General features: G+C 46.0%; 1 protein-coding gene across 2 annotated transcripts in view; it reads left to right on the top strand.

The window, feature by feature from the left end:
- PRKD1 (protein kinase D1) overlaps positions 1-22,171 on the top strand; it is a 139,249-nt gene that overhangs the window by 99,686 nt on the left and 17,392 nt on the right. For both annotated transcript variants that reach the window (XM_073639047.1, XM_073639046.1), the window contains 7 exons: positions 291-422; positions 3,462-3,622; positions 17,015-17,300; positions 17,417-17,615; positions 18,731-18,854; positions 19,017-19,094; positions 20,276-20,552. In XM_073639047.1, the coding sequence (XP_073495148.1) occupies positions 291-422; positions 3,462-3,622; positions 17,015-17,300; positions 17,417-17,615; positions 18,731-18,854; positions 19,017-19,094; positions 20,276-20,552 (1,257 nt within the window). The remainder of the gene's footprint in view (positions 1-290; positions 423-3,461; positions 3,623-17,014; positions 17,301-17,416; positions 17,616-18,730; positions 18,855-19,016; positions 19,095-20,275; positions 20,553-22,171) is intronic.

Genomic DNA, 22,171 nt, shown 5'->3' with positions numbered 1-22,171 from the left:
TTTTTTTTGAATATGCATTCGTTTTAAAGTTGTTTTCCCAACCTAAACCTTTATGGCATATTGATGTGGCCTATGTAATAAGCAGACGAGGTGTGTGGAGAATGAATTGAGGCGGGTACAACGCTCCCCATTCTCTCCTGTAGCTGCCGCCTCGCCGATCATTCTCGGCTTGGTTATGCCATTAAGTCCCTTGTTGGGAATACTCCTGTATAGCGTTAGCGGGGTCATCATTCCATTATGATGCAGCCAGACTAACATGAATTGATGATTGAACCTTTTTGTCTTTTTAGCTTCTGCAACCTTTGAAGATTTCCAGATTCGTCCACATGCGTTGTATGTCCACTCGTACCGTGCTCCAGCCTTCTGCGACCACTGTGGAGAGATGCTTTGGGGCTTGGTGAGGCAGGGCCTCAAGTGTGAGGGTGAGTAGTAGGACTATTCATTCCCACCCTGCGTAATCGAGAACAATTAGCTGTAGATCATTCTCATCACTTTTGTGGCCTGATCAATAAATATTTTGTATAGTAGAGTGGGTGCAAATCTATTCGCACGTCCAATTTAATTGGCCACCAAAGGTGGGCGCTGTGCTGGAGCGGGAATACCGCTTCTTACCTGCCGGCATCTGCGGCTACTCTTTTGGTATGACATCACATGTGCATCATTTTGCAGTGATGACGTCACACCAGGCCGACTAATCAAAAGAAGACTTGCAAATGTCAGCAAGTAACAGCCAAAAGAATGGGATGTGCAAATAGATTCACATCAACTCTTAAGATCTTCCTGAAATGATATCAATATATTTGTCTTTAAAGGGGTATTCCTATCCCAATATATGTAGTAGGTGTAATCATAATAATATTAGCAAATACCTCCAATTAGAAATGTATAGTTCTTCTGATTAGCTATGTCACTCACCCCTTGTGCAGGGCATTACAGTAGCTTAGGTATCCATTTTTACGACCACTCATATGGTGACAGTTGGTTATTAGTGGTCGTAACTATGGATAAATAAGCTACAGCAATGCCCTGCACATGGGGTAAGAGACATAGCTAATCAGTAGAACCATACAACATTTCTAATTTGAGGTATTTGCTATTATTATTATCATTACACATACTACACATTGGGATACAATTGTGGAGATGGAAATATCCCTTTAAGTGCTCTGGACAGAAAGCCACATGTTTACTGTGCTATCATCGGGCTGAAGAATGGAGGAAGCAGGGGCCAGACTAGAAACATTTTCTCCGAAAAAAAAAAGAATGTCATAGATGCAATCAAATATGACAATTGGCACATATATTTTGTAGGAGTTTTTATGGTCTCCCCTGTGTATTTGCAGCTGTTTGCAAAAAAAAAAAAAAGTTATATTTTCTTGTGAATTTGAGTTTTGCTTCTCATCCTAGTTGACCACTTTTCCTTTTTGTCTGGCTATCTGCTGTGTGTTTGCTAAACAATAACTCGTTGGTCTGGAAACTGTCAAAATTACTGGAATAGCATTTTCACGAGCCTTCGCGTAAACAGCCCTTCCAAATCATGTGTTTGGATTTTTGTCGCATGAGCAGCTATGGAAGGAAGTAAGAAGGCTACAGGCTTGGCTGCTCCTTTACTTAACAACTTGTAACACCATAACCCCACATAAAGTTTAGATACAGTGGTGGTGTCACGCAAGGTGTGGGAAAGACTAAGTGTGACACAAAGGGAAGAGGGGGAGGAAACCCAAAAACTAGGGAAAGGAGGAGTGGAGACGCCAGGCTGATCTAATATTACCCTCGTACCCTACCGTCCCTATATAGGTTCCACATCTATCGCCGAGCAGGAACCTAAGCCCTTGATGTCCCTAGAGCTTGGCCCTAGATAAGGAGGGGAAGGGGTGAGCACTGGTCAGGCCCCACTACAAACTAACGACAACAAGGTAGACAAACAAAGGGGATCAACTTAGCTTGAGCCGACATCAGAGAGGAAACACCAACTGTCCTCCAATGGCACCCGAGAAGAAGTCAGCCAACAGCTATTGCTCCAAGCCTGCACAGTGGTAAATAGAAGTATCACCCGCAATTGCCTGTAACAAACTGAGTTTTTAAGTCCCATGCAAGGGTGTGTCAATCAGCAGCAGGAGGGAGGTAGCCGCTCGGTCTTGAAGGAAAAAGGATTAAGAAGGTGTCTGCAATGCCAAGCGCAGTGACCTTCTACAGCCAGATTTAGAATGACTGTCTATTACATCTGCCACACCCGTGACAGGTGGTTAATGCGTATTATACCTGTAAACCCTCCAAAATGGGTAAGAGAGGGGTTAGTCATTTTGAGGACTTGCTGTATGCTACAATATGCCAAGAGCCGCCATAACATGAATACTACGGGCATGTTTGTCTCACCCAGTGGCGCCTGGGATATAGTTGGTGGCAAGTAAAGAGTCTAGTTTCAAAGTTGGACCAGAAAAATGGGCAAAAGTAAAGATCGGAATAACAAGTGTAAAAATGTGATAGCTAGACGGCTGGGTCAGAGCATCTCCAAAACTTGGGGACTTTTTTCACTCTATCCAAGGATTTGGGCGTGTCATGCCTTATTGCTATTTAAGTATTGGAAATAAACATTATATATTTTTTAGATGTTCCCGATCTTGTTGGATTTTCCATTTCCGAAACAGCAGGTGTAACTGGTATGGCTGCTACTTACCCAGATTATTCCAAGCAAGGACCTATGAAATTACCTATGAAATGTGTGATATTTTATGGATTGCTGAATAGGTTACTGCTGCCTATGATAGAAAGATGTCAGCACATGCAGTACATCACAGCTTGGTACATATGCCACTGTGTAGCCACAGACTGGTCACAGTGCCCTCTGAAGGTACCTACATTGGGTATTCGAGCGTCGGAGCTGGACCAGGGAGCAATTGAGGAAGGTTGGCTAGACTGAAGGATCACATTTTCTTGCACATTATGTGGTCTCTATGATGCAAGTACATCACTTAGATGTCTCCCCAGAAGAAGTCAAGCAAAGCTGATAGGTGGCAACATGACCCTCAGGATAATGTTCTCCTCGAATCCTGACATGTAAATTTAGGTGGATGTTACTTTGACTTAGATCATCAACCTTAACAGCGGTATTGCCTAATAGCGGTGGCCTCTTTAAGCAGGAGAAAGGTCTCAGCATAACTATTCAGGAATGGTTACATGAATACGACCATCAGGTAAAGGCTTTGACTTCACAACACCAAATTTTCAATGTCTTGGTGACAGGTACTGAAGGCCACCTACACAGGTCTTGCAAAGTCAATGTTCTGAGTTGATTTGCGGGTGCCATGAGGCTCTATGCAATATTATCTAGGGAGGGTTAATGTTATGGGTGATAGGTATTTGCTTCATGCCGGAACTTTGAGAAAATCTTTATCGGCCACATGGGCAAGGTTGGAAATGACAGTGAAAAGCCTTTAAAGTGTTTTTATATTTTTCTACAGGATGTGGTCTGAACTATCACAAGCGATGTGCTTTCAAGATACCGAACAACTGTAGTGGTGTCCGAAAACGAAGGTTGTCAAACGTGTCACTAACTGGATTATCCAGCATTCGCACGGTGTCCTCAGAACTCGTCTCCTACTCTTCAGAAGACACGCTTCTGGTAAGTGGCAGTGGGGATACTCGGCACATGACTGTCAGTCCATAGGCTAGCCTATCTCTAGCTGCAGGCTCGGACTGGCCGCAGGAGACCAGAAGAATCCTCCGGTGGGCCCCTATGCTAGAGAAGTCCACTTAACCCCAACATGAGCAGTAGTTGGCCTATACATTAATTCACTTCGTACAGACAAAAGTAGGATCTCATCATTCATTCAACCACTTACCTAGTTTATTTTTATATAGGAGAAAAATTTGTGAAAGAGGGTAATTTAATAATTTCATGAAGATGAACAATGGGCCCCTCAAGTCAATGTTACTGGCGGGCACTTGCCCACTCCAGTCCGACACGGTCTAGCAGTATTGGTAATCCACGTACTGCACATAAATTGCATTGTCCATATGACCGCATGATATCACATGGTTCACACTGTAGTCTGAACTCTTACAATCAGGTTCTGATTCGTCGCCCTATGAAATGTCATTGTGATTGCATTTTACGGCCATGAGGGCAAAGAAAACACATTCTTCGCTTTACAAACGAAACTTTATAAAGCTATTCGGCTCTCCTGTGGCATCAGACTTCGTGGCAGATTCCAGCATCTGTCCTTCAAGTGCACAAATCTCCAGTATAATGCTGGTTGACCCCAGGCCTTGGGCTACACGGCAGCTTGGTTTATGCCACCTGACGGATCCAATGTTGAACTACATCCCGTCTAGTGACTGTCAATGCGGCAGCACTGTGGCACTCTGCACAACCGGACTGTTTGCAGATGTCAAGACCTGCTATTTTGTTATCACAAATTGCAGAAAACGTTTTCATTGCATAAGATTGCAAGTTTCTTACCAATTGGATGCAACAGCCAAGTCGTAGGCAAATTGCTTATATATTTTTTGTCACTCATCTTGTCTGTGACTTGATTTCAGGAGACCAAAGCTGCTGTATATCCCTTAAAGGGCCTCTGATAGATGTGGATGTTTAGCTGGTTCCTGGCCAGCGGCTAAATATGCCTGGTCTAGAAGGCCCACACAGGCCTGGTCCTTATAGTGTTCATTCCACTGCCCTGCCTATGCCGGGCTTCACCTCAACATGGCTGATGTCGGGGGGGACGCTGATTAACGTGGATTTTATCAGGAGAGATGAGCGCACATTTAGGAACAGCTTTCAAGGATGAACAACTCGGAGGCATCTGTTCAGAAAGGGGAAACCTGATAACATGTTACCTCTCTGGAGAGAGAGGCCATAAGATGCTTGTAGAAACCTCTGATTGTGAGGGAGTACGTTATATAGGGTGAAGAAAGACTTGTCTCCATCTATTGTAGTTCTACCTTCCTCCACCAGTTACACATTCACCATCGCTAGGTACACTACCATTCAAAAGTTTGGGGTCACCCAGACAATTTTGTGTTTTCCATGAAAACTCACACTTTTATTTATCAAATGAGTTGCAAAATGAATAGAAAATATAGTCCAGACATTGACAAGGTTAGAAATAATGATTTTTATTAGAATAATTTTCTACTTCAAACTTTGCTTTCGTCATATAATGCTCCCTTTCCAGCAATTCCAGCATTGAAGACCTTTGGCATTCTAGCTGTTAATTTGCTGAGGAATATTGAGAAATTTCCCCCCATGCTTCCTGAAGCCCCTCCACAAGTTGGATTGGCTTGATGGGCACGTTTTTGTGTACCATACGGTCAAGCTGCTCCCACAACAGCTCAATGGGGTTGAGATCTGGTGACTGCGCTGGCCACTCCATTACAGATAGAAGACCAGCTGCCTGCTTCTTCCCTAAATAGTTCATGCATAATTTGGAGGTGTGCTTTGGGTCATTGTCCTGTTGTAGGATGAAATTGGCTCCAATCAAGCGCTGCCCACAGGGTATGGCATGGCGTTGTAAAATGGAGTGATAGCCTTCCTTATACAAAATCCCATTCACCTTGTACAAATCTCCCACTTTACCAGCACCAAAACAACCCCAGACCATCACATTACCTCCACCATGCTTGACAGATGGCGTCAGGCACTCTTCCAGCATCTTTTCAGTTGTTCTGCGTCTCACAAATGTTCTTCTGTGTGATCCAAATGCTTCAAACTTTGATTAGTTTGTCCATAAAACTTTTTTCCAATCTTCCTTTGACCATATTAATCTTTTCCTTTTATTAGCCAGTCTCAGATATGGCTTTTTCTTTGCCACTTTGCCCTGAAGGCCAGCATCCCGGAGTCGCCTCTTCACTGTAGACGTTGATACTGGAGTTTTGCGTGTACTATTTAATGAAGCTGCCAGTTGAGGAGCTGTGAGGTGTCGATTTCTCAAACTAGAGACTCTAATGTACTTGTCTTGTTGCTCAGTTGTGCTGCGGGGCCTCCCACTACTCTTTCTACTCTGGTTAGAGCCTGTTTGTGCTCTCCTATGAAGGGAGTAGTACGCACCGTTGTAGGAAATCTTCAGTTTCTTGACAATTTCTCGCATGGAATAGCCTTCATAGAAAAAGAATAGACTGTCGAGTTTCACATGAAAGTTCTCTTTTTCTGGCCGTTTTGAGCGTTTCATAGAACAAACAAATGTAATGCTCCAGATTCTCAACTAGCTCAAAGGAAGGTCAATTTTATAGCTTCTCAAATCAGCCAAACCGTTTTCAGCTGGGCTAACATACTTGTGCAAGGGTTTTCTAAACATCCATTAGCCTTCTTACACAGTTAGCAAACACAATGTACCATTAAAACACTGGAGTGGTGGTGGTTAGAAATGGGCCTCTATACACCTATGTAGATATTGCAATAAAAAACAAGACGTTTGCAGCTAGAATAGTCATTTACCACATTAATAATGTATAGATTGTATTTCTGATTCATTTAATGTTAGCTTCATTGAAAAAAAATGTGCTTGTCTTTCAAAAATAATGAAATTTCTAAATGACCCCAAACTTTTGAACGGTAGTGTATACTCCCCAACAAGTATTCTTCTACGCACTGTTCTGATTTATCTTCAGAAGGAAACTTTATTTTACTGTGTTTAATATGTTATCACATAATTTAGTATTACGTATTTAAGGACTGAACCTTATATGATCCGCATCTTCCACAAACTGGTCTGAATCCTGATAGTTGAGTTAGTGGTGACACAAGCCGGATTTTGACCTCAGCCAATGAAGCTTTGGATGCATCTTGTTACTTCTCAGAGTGCTCGTGTGTCAGGAGGTTTTCTTCATGGGGAATTGATGGTCTACCTCCTTGTGAACATTTGTTTAAGCCCCCCTTGGATGTGTGGGTTTATAGCGTGTGAGCTTAGATTGGGGCGCCATTAGTTTGTTCTTTCAGGATCACCTTGCCCACTCTCATTCCTCTGTCATCTAACCAAATCTTTCATATGTGTGTCTTCTTTTTAACATTACGTCTTTTTTTTCTGTCCCTTTACGCTGCCATCTGCTTCCTATATCAGTCTCCTCTCAACCCCAGTTTTTGAGGTACGTGATGTCTTTGAATCTCATTCTCCCAGCCACCATCACTTTTCCGTACCTTCCTTCCTTCCTCTCTTGGTGCTGTAGCAAGGGTCTAGGGCGGTATCGCTTGTAGGAGGTGTACGCCGATATTGCACTACATTACTGTGATTATTTCAAAAGTTTCCAGAGGGAAGAATGTTTGTACAATAAAAAACTAATAATTATCTCTCTTAAAGGGGTTATCCAGGACTATATAAATTTTTTACTATGGGCCTAAGAACTAACAAGCAGATAGTTGCTAACTCCCCACGACAGACCTCTGGCCGGCGTCAGACCTCTGGCCGGCGTCAGACCTCTGGCCGGCGTCAGACCTCTGGCCGGCGTCAGACCTCTGGCCGGCGTCAGACCTCTGGCCGGCGGCAGACCTCTGGCCGGCGGCAGACCTCTGGCCGGCGGCAGACCTCTGGCCGGCGGCAGACCTCTGGCCGGCGGCAGACCTCTGGCCGGCGGCAGACCTCTGGCCGGCGGCAGACCTCTGCAGAGCAGCAAATCCTGCAAGAGCTGTCAGTGACCACTCTGCGCCATCACCAGATAGAACAGGTGTGTAGTTGCGAACTACCTGCCTGTTCCTGTTTAGTTTTTTGGCTCATAGTAAAAAAAAAAATAATATAGTCCTGGAAAACCCTTGCTGCTCAATTACCACCATTCATTCCAGTGGTTTCTTCCAGCACCATTAGTAGTTAACTTGCCACTGATTGGTTGCAGCCAGGTGACTGATGGACGGGGTGACATCCCTCCAGAAGTTGCAGTGGAGTTCAGAGAGGTAAGTAAAACTTTTTTTTTTTTTTCTTTGTTTTTCAATTATCCATGACCACCGGACACTTTTGGAAAAGGGGAAAGAAACCTCTTTGATGTTTTGGGAATGGTTGTGTTTTTTTTTTTCAGCTTCTTGTAAGAATCGTAGTGCAGGGGGAATATACAGAAATTGGACGTCTTCGTCATTATGAGCATTGTGAAGAGGGAGCGATGTGCATGGGGAGTACTGGGAGCTTGTACTAAATGATTTATCATTGATTGAAACTCTAATTTTATCAAAAAGGATTTGGCTTTTTGTGTAGGATGCAAGATTTAAGAAGATGTAGGTAAACTATATGGACAAAGTATTGGGACGCATGTATTAATCATTGAGTTTGGGTTTGTCATTCAGTCCCATAGCCTCGCTGTGCAATCTGCCTTTACAGACACTTGGGAAAGAATGAGACATTGTAAAGGGCTCAGTGATCCCGACGCGGGCCTGTAATAGGAGGTCATCGCTGTCAAGTCCATTCATGACGTTTCTTCCTTCCTAAATATTCCTCTATCACCTGTGTTATATTATTGAGAAGTGGAAGGAACCACAGCAAATCTGCCATAAAATCGAGTGCTGAGGAGCAGAGGGAAGAAAAGCCCCCAACGCTCTGCTGACCCCGTAACTGCAGAGTCAGATACAGTGGGTGTGAAGCCACCAACACTGGTCCCCGCAGCCGTGGAAACATGTCCTGTGTCCCTGACCTCAATCCCACCAAACACCAGACACCGATTATGAGCCAGAGCCTCTCCTCCAACATCTGTGTCTGACCTCACAAATTAATAGGCAGCATGTCACAGAAGAGGGGACCAACTTCTTATTAAAAGGTATCCGTCAGTTTTTTACTATGTAATCTGACAGCAGCATGAGGTAGGGAGAGAAGTCCTGATTCCAGCTATGTAACTCTTCATTTACTGGGTGCAGCAGTTGTGATTGTCACATTTTTCTCTGCTGCAGATCTAGCGGTGCTCTGAATGCTGAGCAGTGTATAACCCCGCCCACACCACTGATTGGCAGCTTTGTGTATAACCCCGCCCACACCACTGATTGGCAGCTTTGTGTATAACCCCGCCCACACCACTAATTGGCAGCTTTGTGTATAACCCCGCCCACACCACTGATTGGCAGCTTTGTGTATAACCCCGCCCACACCACTGATTGGCAGCTTTGTGTATAACCCCGCCCACACCACTAATTGGCAGCTTTGTGTATAACCTCGCCCACACCACTGATTACCAGCTTTGTGTATAACCCCGCCCACACCACTGATTGGCAGCTTTGTGTATAACCCCGCCCACACCACTGATTGGCAGCTTTGTGTATAACCTCGCCCACACCACTGATTGGCAGCTTTGTGTATAACCCCGCCCACACCACTGATTACCAGCTTTGTGTATAACCCCGCCCACACCACTGATTGGCAGCTTTGTGTATAACCTCGCCCACATCACTGATTGGCAGCTTTGTGTATAACCCCGCCCACACCACTGATTGGCAGCTTTGTGTATAACCCCGCCCACACCACTGATTGGCAGCTTTGTGTATAACCCCGCCCACACCACTGATTGGCAGCTTTGTGTATAACCCCGCCCACACCACTGATTGGCAGCTTTGTGTATAACCCCGCCCACACCACTGATTGACAGCTTTGTGTATAACCCCGCCCACACCACTGATTGACAGCTTTGTGTATAACCCCGCCCACACCACTGACAGCTTTGTGTATAACCCCGCCCACACCACTGATTGACAGCTTTGTGTATAACCCCGCCCACACCACTGACAGCTTTGTGTATAACCCCGCCCACACCACTGATTGGCAGCTTTGTGTATAGCCCCGCCCACACCACTGATTGGCAGCTTTGTGTATAACCCCGCTCACACCACTGATTGGCAGCTTTGTGTATAACCCCGCCCACACCACTGATTGGCAGCTTTGTGTATAACCCCGCCCACACCACTGATTGGCAGCTTTGTGTATAACCCCGCCCACACCACTGATTGGCAGCTTTGTGTATAACCTCGCCCACATCACTGATTGGCAGCTTTGTGTATAACCCCGCTCACACCACTGATTGACAGCTTTGTGTATAGCCCCGCCCACACCACTGATTGGCAGCTTTGTGTATAACCTCGCCCACATCACTGATTGGCAGCTTTGTGTATAACCCCGCTCACACCACTGATTGACAGCTTTGTGTATAACCCCGCCCACACCACTGACAGCTTTGTGTATAACCCCGCCCACACCACTGATTGGCAGCTTTGTGTATAGCCTCGCCCACACCACTGATTGGCAGCTCTCTATGTACAATGGATAGTGAGAGAGCTGTTAATACGTGGTTGGGGCGTAGTTGAACTAGAAGGCACAAGGAAGCTTGTCCTGTAATGATAATCTCCTGCTGATAAAACACTGATCTTATTGAAACCGCAAAATTCAGTGACTCATCACTTGTATCAGGCTCTGTGTCCCTAAAATTATGGTGATCTCAGATTACATAAAAAAAACTTGCTGACAGATTCCCTTTAATGCCTGTAATTTTAGTATTGGATGTCATAAAAGCTCCTGTATGTGGTGTGTTGCAATATTTTTGTCCATACAGTGAAAGTTGAGTATTGGAAGCAGTATATTACTGTGTCTGTAAGAGGCCGTGACCATTTCAATCTCATGATTTTACACTGGTGTCAGCTAAATATCACTCCCCTTCCCAATCCCTCAGCACTACTTTGCCGACACTTTCCATATCATCCCCTGCTGGTCTCTGTTCACTCCACCTGTGATACCGTGATGACACAATATATCTCCAGCCAGTGACTGACTGCAGCATGGAGCTCAGTGGTGTCGACATGTCGCCTTTGACGCCTGTGATTTGTCTGCTGTAGTTGTGTTGACGGGCTATCGCTAGAGTATAATAGACAGAAACTGGTGTGAAGCAGGGATACACCGACACCGGACCTGCAGGATATTGGTACGGTGAATATTATACTTTATTTTATACTTTCCTAAGCTGCTTGCATTAAAATTACCATCTTTTTAGAAGTTTTTATTTACAGCAGCCAAGAGAACTGTAGGAAATGGTGGACTAGAGATGTATAATGACTTCTATGGGAGAGTTTTCTAGGCATGCCCCATGATCTGCACAGAGCTCACTGTGCAGGAACGGGAGGAGGTGAGCTGTGACCATCAGCTATTGGGAATTGTGTGATCCTCTCTTTTCTATATATAGTTATACTCTTTATATAGTAAAATTATGTGAGACCACCAGCCAAAATTGAACTGAAAAGTGATCTTCGTCCTCAGCGTATGATGAAACTGAAAAACCTCCTAAAGAAAATCTGGTCTCAATAATGGGTGGTCTTTGGATAGTATTTCACTATATAGGCAATACTTTTCATTGCAATCCTGAGAATATGGCTACCGAAAACTGATCTCTGCTGAACAGGAAGCGTCGGCCTGGTGCAGAAGTGAAGACCAGCTGGACAAGCCCAGGGTGGACGGGCTGGACAAGCCCAGGGTGGACGGGCTGGACAAGCCCAGGGTGGACGGGCTGGACAAGCCCAGGGTGGACGGGCTGGACAAGCCCAGGGTGGACGGGCTGGACAAGCCCAGGGTGGACGGGCTGGACAAGCCCAGGGTGGACGGGCTGGACAAGCCCAGGGTGGACGGGGTGGACAAGCCCAGGGTGGACGGGCTGGACACGACATCATACCGGTTTCCATCGTTGGCGTACTGCAGGTCATCTTATTTTGCATAGTCACGATCTTCTTAAAGTTAATGTTCATTTGGAGCGACAGTAATACGACAAACCCACCCAGGTAATGGCGTGTATGATGTGCCTAGGTGCTCCTGCCCAAAAGCAAAATGTACCTGTCATCAGTGAGCAACATTGGCATCTAAGCTGTGGAGACACATCCACTCATGTGTCTTGTATTTGCGAAGACCATTTCTAGGCCGGGGCTTTATGCTTGAGAAGAAACGCTGGTCGTCTTCCAGGAGGCCCGGTGTGTAGAGAAGGGGAGGCTCTGCTTGTTCTAGCATACATTGCTGTTTGGCTTGGCTCGGGCCTAGTTCCTGCTGCTGGCTTAGCTCCACACCTCTCGGCGGCTCCTCACGCATTTCCAAATTACATCCTCTCCCTGCTTCCTGGCTACACAAGATGACCATGGTCCTGCCATGTCTGCTGGATGAGCAGATGAAGCCTCAGCAGCCGTCCTGGCCTCCTACAGTTAACCCTTCACCATGGCCCTTGTTTCCAGATGTTGAAGTAAGCAGCTTGGAATGGCTTAATAAGGATTATTTATGTAGGGGCCTGGTCTTATCGGTGACCCCCGACCACTGGAGCTTACAATCTAGAACGCTGAACCCTTGTCTTCAGTCTCACCAGATCCTGACAACTGCTTGCCGTGTCCTCTTGGTAGTGAATGGGTTATGGCACCTCTCAGCGAGCTCCCCATCAGCTGCAGTTTCCATCATGTAATCTGGTTTTAGCAATCATTTCCTGGAGCTATTCCAGCCAGAGCTCAGTCTGGAACAAAAATCCCTTGGAAATAACCCACAGATCAGGCTTACAAGGCTAAAAAGCTTCTCAGGCCTCTGTCCTCCCAGCACAGCCAGCAGTGGGACTTTTTTTGTTTTATCTTCCCCAGATTATTGCGGATGAGTGCCTTACAGTGATTATGATATATTAGGGAAAGCATTAGCTAATATAGTATAGATTGCGGTTTTCTGCAGCATCCTCATCCTCACATGTAGGATACAGTGGACTATCAACCGTGATGACCGTGCAAGCCTTCTCTGTGCCAGGGGAGATTCAGGAGGCCCCCATATAGATTATAGATCCCACTATCATCTACTTGTTTGGCTGAATTAAGTCCAATGTCTGTGGAGACCTTTACTATAACCTCACCTTTTTATGTGCTGACCTATGCAGTGTAAGAGAAGAAGTGTGGCTTCACCTTGAGAAGGTCCATTCTGCATGAATTAAAGCAATAGTTCACTTTATCAAAAGTGTTGGGGACATGGTTTTATGGCACTTTTATGTAAGTATTACAGGTGGTACTCCTTTCTCAAAGACCACACAACTTTCCTGTCCACAAAATGTCTGCTGATGGAGGAACGTGTGACCGGACCTGTCCATCAGCCTCCTCCAAATGAGAATACGTCACCGGGGAAAGCTGCTCTTCAGTTGTAGGAGACCGATGGACATGACTCTCCCCCAGGGGCCGGTGGCTCGCCCAGGGCGGTCAGTGCACAAAAGGGGATACCGATTATTAGCTAATGTTCAAAGAGTTGGTGACGCCACCTGTGGTGTCTGGTGATAGTCACCAGCGCTGCAACAGTCCTCTGAGGCAGATGTCAGGGCAGCTAAGGATGGTACAGCTCCCCACAGGCGGAGCGGGCCTCAGGGCAGTGTAAAGATAGATGGAAGGTGCGCTGGGCGTTGTAGTGCGGTGAGGATTAATGGCGCCAGTGAAGGAACAGACAGAGGCTGTTCGATGCAGTCGTCCAAGGTTTTACTTACAGTTCTTAGGCAATTCACAAGTGCACTTTACAGGTGAAGGCCTCCCTCGTCACGCTGCGTTCACTGGGCAGGGGTTCAGTCCTTCTTCAAGCAGTTTAGGAATGCCCAGCGGAACCCTACTTTCTCGTGTTCCTACTTTGACCGTCTTCACACTTGGTCCTTCTCACCGCTTCCCTACGCTGCCCACTCTCAATCCCGCTCGGGTATGCTGAAGTCCTTCCTGTATGTCGGATCCGGGACCAACCTGACCCCCTGGAGATTAGAATGAAGCAACCGATCCCTCCTGACACCTGGCAGGAGTGGGGCGTACGGGTGCCGTCCTGCCGTACCCCCTGGGATCCTCTTGTAGAACGGAGCCTACTCCCTGATCCCCTCCGGGACTTCTATCCTAGGCCCTAACTTGCGGAGCAGAGCTCTGACTGAGCCTCTGCTCCCGGACTGTTCCTCTGAACAACCCTCACTAAACTCCACTCACTCCATCTCTTACTAGTCTCATTTGAACTAAGATGTCTTCCTTTTATATCTACTGTGTCAGTGCTTACTCCACCCACACCCACTATTGGTTCCCCCTAACTTTGGGTTCCCCCCACCCCAGCAAGGGCCAGGGCTCAGCAGAAAACTACATTGCGTCTTGCCCCTCCTGCTGGCCTGGAGCAGTGTGATGTTGGATGCGGGTGTTTTGGGGTTCCGTGCAGCACTCTCATCTTACCTGAGAGAAGGGAGACACCACACCTCAAGTGAGGTGCAGTACCTCTGTGGCGACTGAACCCTGAGGGGCGCCACAGACAGGTCTGGTCTCCTGCTCTTCCATCAGCAGAGATTTTGTGGACAGGAGAGCTGTGCTGTCTGCTAGGAAGGAGGAGAACCTGTAATACTTGGATATCAGTGACAGCCTATAAATCATCCCTCCAGCACATCTGTTAAACTAACATTTAGGTTGTCGACCCCTTTAAAAGTGTCAGGTTACTCATGCTGCCCAAACCACAGGCAGCTGGAATAAGAGCCTGGCTGCCCTATTGCAACCAGGTATATTCTTCTCTGAAACTCTTAGGCGTTTCAAAACAAAAAACTGTTTAATAATACATCCTCGAATCATAGGCAGAGACATGACTAGTCCGGTGCCGCCCCAGAGTGACTTTTTCCCGCCTCGGTGCCGGTGATTGACAGATCTCTCCCTTGTGTGTACTTAGTGAGAGTCCTGTCGATCACCTGCAGCGGTGCTGGACTAGTTCATTCTCACCCTTTTGTTCCCGGACAGAACTTTAAAGTGTTTCAGAGAACTCTGTACCTGACTGCGCCCGTCCAGCCAGACTCTGATGATACTGGTTCCCTTTCACCCTTCCATGTGCAACATTTTCATGTGTACCTGCTGTCACATACACATGCCCTTTTACACTGCCTCAGGAGACCAGCTCTAGGCAGGAGGCTGGAGGTCACGGAGGCCAGCTCTAGGCAGGAGGCTGGAGGTCACGGAGGCCAGCTCTAGGCAGGAGGCTGGAGGTCACGGAGGCCAGCTCTAGGCAGGAGGCTGGAGGTCACGGAGGCCAGCTCTAGGCAGGAGGTACATAGCCTCATGTATGGAGGCTGGCTGTTACTGAGACTAGTTCTAGGCAGGAGGTACATAGCCTCATGTACAGAGGCTGGCAGACACTGAGGCCAGCACTAGGCCGGAGGTACATAGCCTCATGTTCGGAGGCTGGCGGTTACTGAGGCCAGCTCTAGGCAGGAGGTACATAGCCTCATATACAGAGGCTGGAGATCACTGAGGCCAGCTCTAGGCAGGAGGTACATTAGCCTCATGTACGGAGGCTGGAGGTTACTGAGGCCAGCTCTAGGCAGGAAGTACATAGCCTCCTGTATGGAGGCTGGCGGTCACTGAGGCCAGCACTAGGCAGGAGGTACATGGCCTCATGTATGGAGGCTGGCGGTCACTGAGGCCAGCTGTAGTCAGGCATTACATAGCCTCATGTATGGAGGCTTGCTGTCACTGAGGCCAGCACTAGGCAGGCATTACATAGCCTCATGTATGGAGGCTGGCGGTCACTGAGGCCAGCACTAGGCAGGAGGTACATAGCCTCATGTATGGAGGCTGGCAGTCACTGAGGCCAGTTCTAGGCAGGAGGTACATGGCCTCATGTATGGAGGCTGGCGGTCACTGAGGCCAGCACTAGGCAGGAGGTACATGGCCTCATGTATGGAGGTTGGCGGTCACTGAGGCCAGCTGTAGGCATGCATTACATAGCCTCATGTATGGAGGCTTGCTGTCACTGAGGCCAGCACTAGGCAGGCATTACATAGCCTCATGTATGGAGGCTGGCGGTCACTGAGGCCAGCACTAGGCAGGAGGTACATAGCCTCATGTATGGAGGCTGGCTGTCACTGAGGCCAGTTCTAGGCAGGAGGTACATGGCCTCATGTATGGAGGCTGGCGGTCACTGAGGCCAGCACTAGGCAGGAGGAACATAGCCTCATGTATGGAGGCTGGCGGTCACTGAGGCCAGCACTAGGCAGGCATTACATAGCCTCATGTATGGAGGCTGGCGGTCACTGAGGCCAGTTCTAGGCAGGAGGTACATGGCCTCATGTATGGAGGCTGGCGGTCACTGAGGCCAGCACTAGGCAGGAGGTACATAGCCTCATGTATGGAGGCTGGCTGTCACTGAGGCCAGCACTAGGCAGGCATTACATAGCCTCATGTATGGAGGCTGGCGGTCACTGAGGCCAGCACTAGGCAGGAGGTACATAGCCTCATGTATGGAGGCTGGAGGTCACTGAGGCCAGCACTAGGCAGGAGGTACATAGCCTCATGTATGGAGGCTGGCGGTCACTGAGGCCAGCACTAGGCAGGAGGTACATAGCCTCATGTACAGAGGCTGGCGGTCACTGAGGCTCTGCAGTCTCATCCCTGCGTGCAGGATCCTAGCCACAGTCTTGGGGAGACGTATTACACTAGATGGCATTTTGTCCTGTGCCCACGCTGTTAATGACATTATGCCAGTAGTGATCTTTCTGTACTTTGTTGTAAATCACCTCTATTCCTCACTATTTGGCCTCAGTCAGACGTACATTTTTCTTGTACAAATTCTTTTCATGTTTTTTTCTGTTAAAACACGTACCCGTTATTGTTCCCATGGGTCAGTGAAAAACCCGGACAGCAATCTGATGCCACCCTGGCTGCAACCTGGTGATGTCCGAAGTGGGTCACTTTTTCATGTTTGCAATATTAAAAAACACAAACTCCTGAACGAGGCCAGAGAATGGTGCTGACCATGGGCTGCGGACCCCCCAGGCAGCTGACCCCCAGGGCAGCATGTATTGCAGTATGTTTGCCTGCCCAGCTGCTGCATGTTGATATGGACAGTTTTGCTTTACGCTGATGTTTGTAGAGCGCTTTACGTAGGTTTTACTTAGTCACACGGTGCGCTAGTGTTGTGCAGCCAGTCCTCGCAATACTAACGAGCTAGTGGGTTTCCGTAGACACCACTGAGATAGGCACCGCACATTACTGGTTTTAATGGTGCAGATTACAGATTCCACTTGCAAAATGATGCCTTTTTCTTACATGTAACTTCCTTTCTCTCTCCAGCAAAAAAGTCCATCAGAATCATTTGTTCGGGAGAAGAGATCCAGTTCGCAGCCTTACCCCGGTCGGCCCATCCAGTTGGACAAGATCTTGCTCTCCAAGGTGAAAGTGCCTCACACGTTTGTCATCCACTCGTACACGCGACCCACGGTGTGCCAGTACTGTAAGAAGCTGCTAAAAGGTCTGTTCCGTCAAGGGCTGCAGTGCAAGGACTGCAAATTCAACTGTCACAAGCGGTGTGCAACTAAAGTGCCTCACAACTGCCTAGGAGAGGTGGCCATCAATGGAGGTAGGCATGGTGGTGTGCGTCTGCTGCCCATTGTGGAATGCTTTTACACGTAAGATGAAGTTAGACCTTTCACTGTAAATTAGAAGTTTTTATACGAATCTTCTTTCTCTTTGGAGACTTACTGAGTCCTGGAGCGGAGTCTGATGTCGTCATGGAAGAGGGAAGCGACAATGAGAGCGATCCAAGCAGCAGGCTACTGATGGACGACGTGGACGAGCCGCTAACTCCAGATTCTGATAGCATAATGACTGGCTGCCGGAGCGAGAACGGAGACATGCAGGACCCTGACCAGGATACATCCGATCGTATGATCAGGTATGTAGTAATGACGGCACGGCTACAAAACAGTGGCAGTGACAACGTTTCACAACTTTGTGGCTAGGGGCTTCGTCATGAGTGTTCAAGATGATCAGCATTTTCTCTAGAAACGGACTTTCAGGAGCTATCCTTTGGCTGGGTCATCAATATCCAACACACAGAACCCCCTCCGATCAGCTGGCTGGACTCCATAGCTCCATACACTGTCTAGTGGCCTTTCTCAGGCACTGCAACTCTGATCCCATTCACTTTAATAGGAGCTGAGCTGTATTCACAGAGATAGGCCACTAGACAGCGTATGGAGCTGTGGTGTTCGGGCGCTGAACACCGTCTACTTAAGGATGTCACAAGACCTACAAACTGTTGATCAGTGCGAAGACTGGCATCGGACCCCCACTGATATGATATTGATTGCTGGGCATAGGATTATTATTATTATTTTTTTTTTTTTTTTAAGAAACCTGCTTGTTTATATTTAAAGGGGTATTCCCATCTCCAAGATAATATCTCAATATGTGGTAGGTGTAATAATAAAAATAATAGCAGCAAATACCTTCAATTAGAAATGTAGTATAGTTTTTCTGATTCACTATGTCTCTTTCCTCATGTGTTGGCATTGCAGGATCTTAGATATCCATGGTTACGACCACTAGCAACTAGCTAACTGTTACCATATCAGTGGTCTTAACCAGGGATACTTAAGGTTCTGCAATGCCTGTACATGAGGAAAGAGACTAGGCTAATCAGGAGAACTATACAACATTTGTAATTGGAGGTATTTGCTAATATTATTATTATTACGCCTACTACATATTGGGATAGGATCTCGGAGATGGGAATACTCCTTTAAATGAGGTAACTAGATAAATAATTCAGTTAAATGGAAGAGCTAGGTGGACACTACCTTCAAACAAAAAACTTATTTTCTGGCCACACTTTTGTTTTTGTAGTGTCACGATGTTTATTTGATGTAGGTGGAATATTATAGGATCACTCAGCTATAGGAATCTCATCGTTTTGCCGTAGTATACACTAAAAGCCCTATTGTCATATCCATGTATGGTTGTAGTTTTAATTCTGTAGTTGAGTTAAGTAATTTATCTTCATTTCAGCCCGTCGGCCAGTAATAACATTCCCTTGATGCGAGTGGTTCAGTCTGTCAAGCACACAAAGCGGAAAAGCAGCAGCGTGATGAAAGAAGGTTGGATGGTGCATTACACCAGCAAAGACACCTTGGTAAGAATGCCACGCTGCCCCGCCACAGATGCATGGGGCACAAGTTTAGCAATTGGCTACAATTTGAAAATGATTGTGCTTTTTTTTTTAATTACCTATGTGTACTACAACAATATGTTACCATTTTATACATTTCTGCATTTTCTTTTTATTTTCTTGCAGAGAAAAAGACATTACTGGAGACTGGACAGCAAGTGTATAACCTTATTTCAGAACGATACTGGAAGCAAATACTACAAGGTAAAAGGAGACTTTGGGATCACCGTCTTTAAGGATGTTCTTTTTACGTGACTGGTTTAATTTATTCAGTATGGCTGTGATTACCCAAAGTCATCAATTATCGCTGACCTAAATTGTTACGATCCCAGGATAAAAATAAAGCCTTAATAAATTGTATATTTTCAGTGCATCCAATTATGTTATTTCTTACCTGTGGCCATTTTAAGAATGTTTAATGAGATCCTGTCGAAAACTTTTAACCCCCACCCCCTCAATTAATTTATATTTGTGCATCCCGTTAAAAGGTAATCCAGTCAATCCCTTTATGACCCCAAAATACTGCTTAAGCAGCTAGAGATGGTTTTTTGAAGTTCAGTCGGCGCACTTACAGCTCCTTTGCGCTTGAACTGAGGAAAAAGGAGAAAAAAGAAGGCGCTCCCTGAGTGATATCGCCACCTGTAGGTGGGGATGTGCTAGACAATTTGTTGCTGACCTGGGCGGGTTGAGTCCTGCACAACTCCATGAAAAAGTGAAGTGACGTGCAATGTTGGGCCGCTGCTCCGGCCACTTACTGATGGATGGAGAACATAGTAAATTAAGAGGAAGAAAGGAGCGGTGGACCCTGGGGGCTACCGAAAGGGATTCCATAAGGGATCAAATGGCTTATCTTTATAGGGGTGCTTAATCACATTAATTGTTAGGGGTTTGGTTAAAGTTTCTTAAAGGTTCTCTTAAAGGGAATTTTCCAGATTGATGGTGATGCATCTTCTGACAACTCCCCTTAATAGCAGTATGACGGGACCACGCCCTCATCAGCGCCGTGTTCCCTTCCTTACTCCTCATTCTCCGTTCTCCAGAGTCCTGTACATTCATTATCTCGCACCTCTGGCTTTTTCACATAGCTGATAGTGGTGCTGAGAGTTGGAGCCTCACTGACCTGATTTTCATGGATTGGCGTTCCAGATCTATAAGTGGTGGCCTTTACATTGATTTTATCGACTGATGGCCGCCCAGCAGCCGTTAATGGTTAATGTCCTCCCTAAATAAGCTCCACATAAAATAATTGTTGCAAACTTCAGCACTTATTCCCACCTAAAAATGTTTTTGGAAAATGAAATAATCATTTTCCTGAGCACTCAGAATACAATGTGATAGGTTTCCATTCATTCCAGAACTGTGACAAATTTCTGTTTTATTCACAGGAAATCCCCCTGTCTGAGATCCTCTACCTGGAGCCTGCTAAGACCCTGTCTCAGCTCCCCCCTGGTGCTAACCCTCACTGCTTTGAGATCACCACTGCCAACATTGTGTATTATGTGGGGGAAAGCCTTCCCCACCCCATCATCCCTGAGATTGGGAATAATGTGGTTGTGAACAGCGGAGTGGGGATGGAAGTAGCTCGGATGTGGGAGATCGCCATACAGCATGCCCTGATGCCAGTGAACCCAAAGGGAGCCAATGGAGGGAGCAGCCAGCACAGTATGTACTAGTGTTATCCACCTGCCATTACTGTATCATCCCAACCATCACTGCTTATGTGTAAAAAGGAAAGGTCTCTCCCAGAAAATGTGGGAGCTTTTTTTTTTGTTATTTTCAGGTCACTAAACTTGGGTTCTTTTAGTCCTTGTGTCCACAATTAGCATGCCAAATGAGCAAATATATCATCTTTATGATTTGTATGCCTCTGCATTATTGTGGAAATAGCAGCACGGGGTCTCATGTTGTGTGAAGGAAAATCTGGAGTTCTTTTCTGCATTTTGTCATTAAATATGATTGATATTGGGTTTCATAAATAGTCTGAGACCATAAAGTGTCAGTCTCACAACACAATAGTAATGATTTCGCCTTCCCTGCTCATTACTATGACGCCCCTGTAACTATTGGTTTTGCATGTCATAAGTGTTGAAGGTAAATACTTAGGAAATATTCTACAAATTGATATTGTACTTGTATATTGCGCATATTAAAATGGCTACATGGTGGAATATCCAGGTAGAAATGGTAAATTCTGGTTTCAGAAAATAGATTCCCTTTAAAATGTATGTTATCAGCAGCTATTTGCTACTTAATCTGAGATCGGCATGATGTCGGGACAGAGACCCTGATTCCAGCGATATGTCACTTACTTTACTGGGCACAGCAGTTGTGATAGAATCACTGTAGATGTAGCAGAGCTCTAAATGCTGAGCTTTGTATAACCCCACCCACACCACTGATTGGCTCCTTCCTGTGTATAACCCCGCCCACACCACTGGCAGCTTCCTGTGTATAACCCCGCCCACATCACTGATTGGCTGCTTCCTGTGTATTACCCCTTGCACACCTCTGATTGGCAGCTTCTTGTGTATAATACATAGTGACAGAGAAGTGCTTGGACTATGATTTACAAGGCAGCTAGTCCTGTAGTGATAATCCCTGACTGATAAAACACTGATTCTATTGAAACAGCAAAACTCAGCCCAGGAAGTGACGCACCGCTGTTATCAGAGTCTCTGCTCCTACATTATGGTTCTCTCAGATTATATAGCAAAAACCTGCTGACTAATTCCCTTATTCCCTTTTATATTGAAGAGTTATACAATTTTTCAAATTATCTCATCAATTCCTCTCTGCTCATTTGATGTAAACATTTATTGTTTATACGTTTATTTATTGTAATAATGTTCATCCAATTGTCTTCTTATACAACCCCTGGCAAAAAATTATGGAATCACCGGGCTCGGAGGATATTCATTCAGTTGTTTAATGTTCTTGAAAAAAAGCAGATCACAGACATGGCACAAAACTAAAGTCATTTCAAATGGCAACTTTAGGGCTTTAAGAAACACTAAAAGAAATCAAGATTAAAAATGTGGTACTCAGTAAGGGTATTTTTTTTCAGACCAAGCAGAGGGAAAAAATGATGGAATCACTCAATTCTGAGGAAAAAATTATGGCATCATGAAAAACAAACACTCCAATACATCACTAGTATTTTGTTGCACCACCTCTGGCTTTAATAACAGCTTGCAGTCTCTGAGGCATGGACTTAATGAGTGACAACAGTACTCTTCATCAATCTGGCTCCAACTTTCTCTGATTGCTGTTGCCAGATCAGC

The sequence above is a fragment of the Phyllobates terribilis genome, unplaced genomic scaffold (genome assembly GCF_046119375.1).
Source record: "Phyllobates terribilis strain yellow unplaced genomic scaffold, ASM4611937v1 Scaffold_7__3_contigs__length_470593459, whole genome shotgun sequence".
In the NCBI taxonomy this organism is placed as follows: domain Eukaryota; kingdom Metazoa; phylum Chordata; class Amphibia; order Anura; family Dendrobatidae; genus Phyllobates; species Phyllobates terribilis.
The sequence above is the reverse complement of the archived record's forward strand: the minus strand, read 5'-3'. Positions and strand labels throughout refer to the sequence as shown.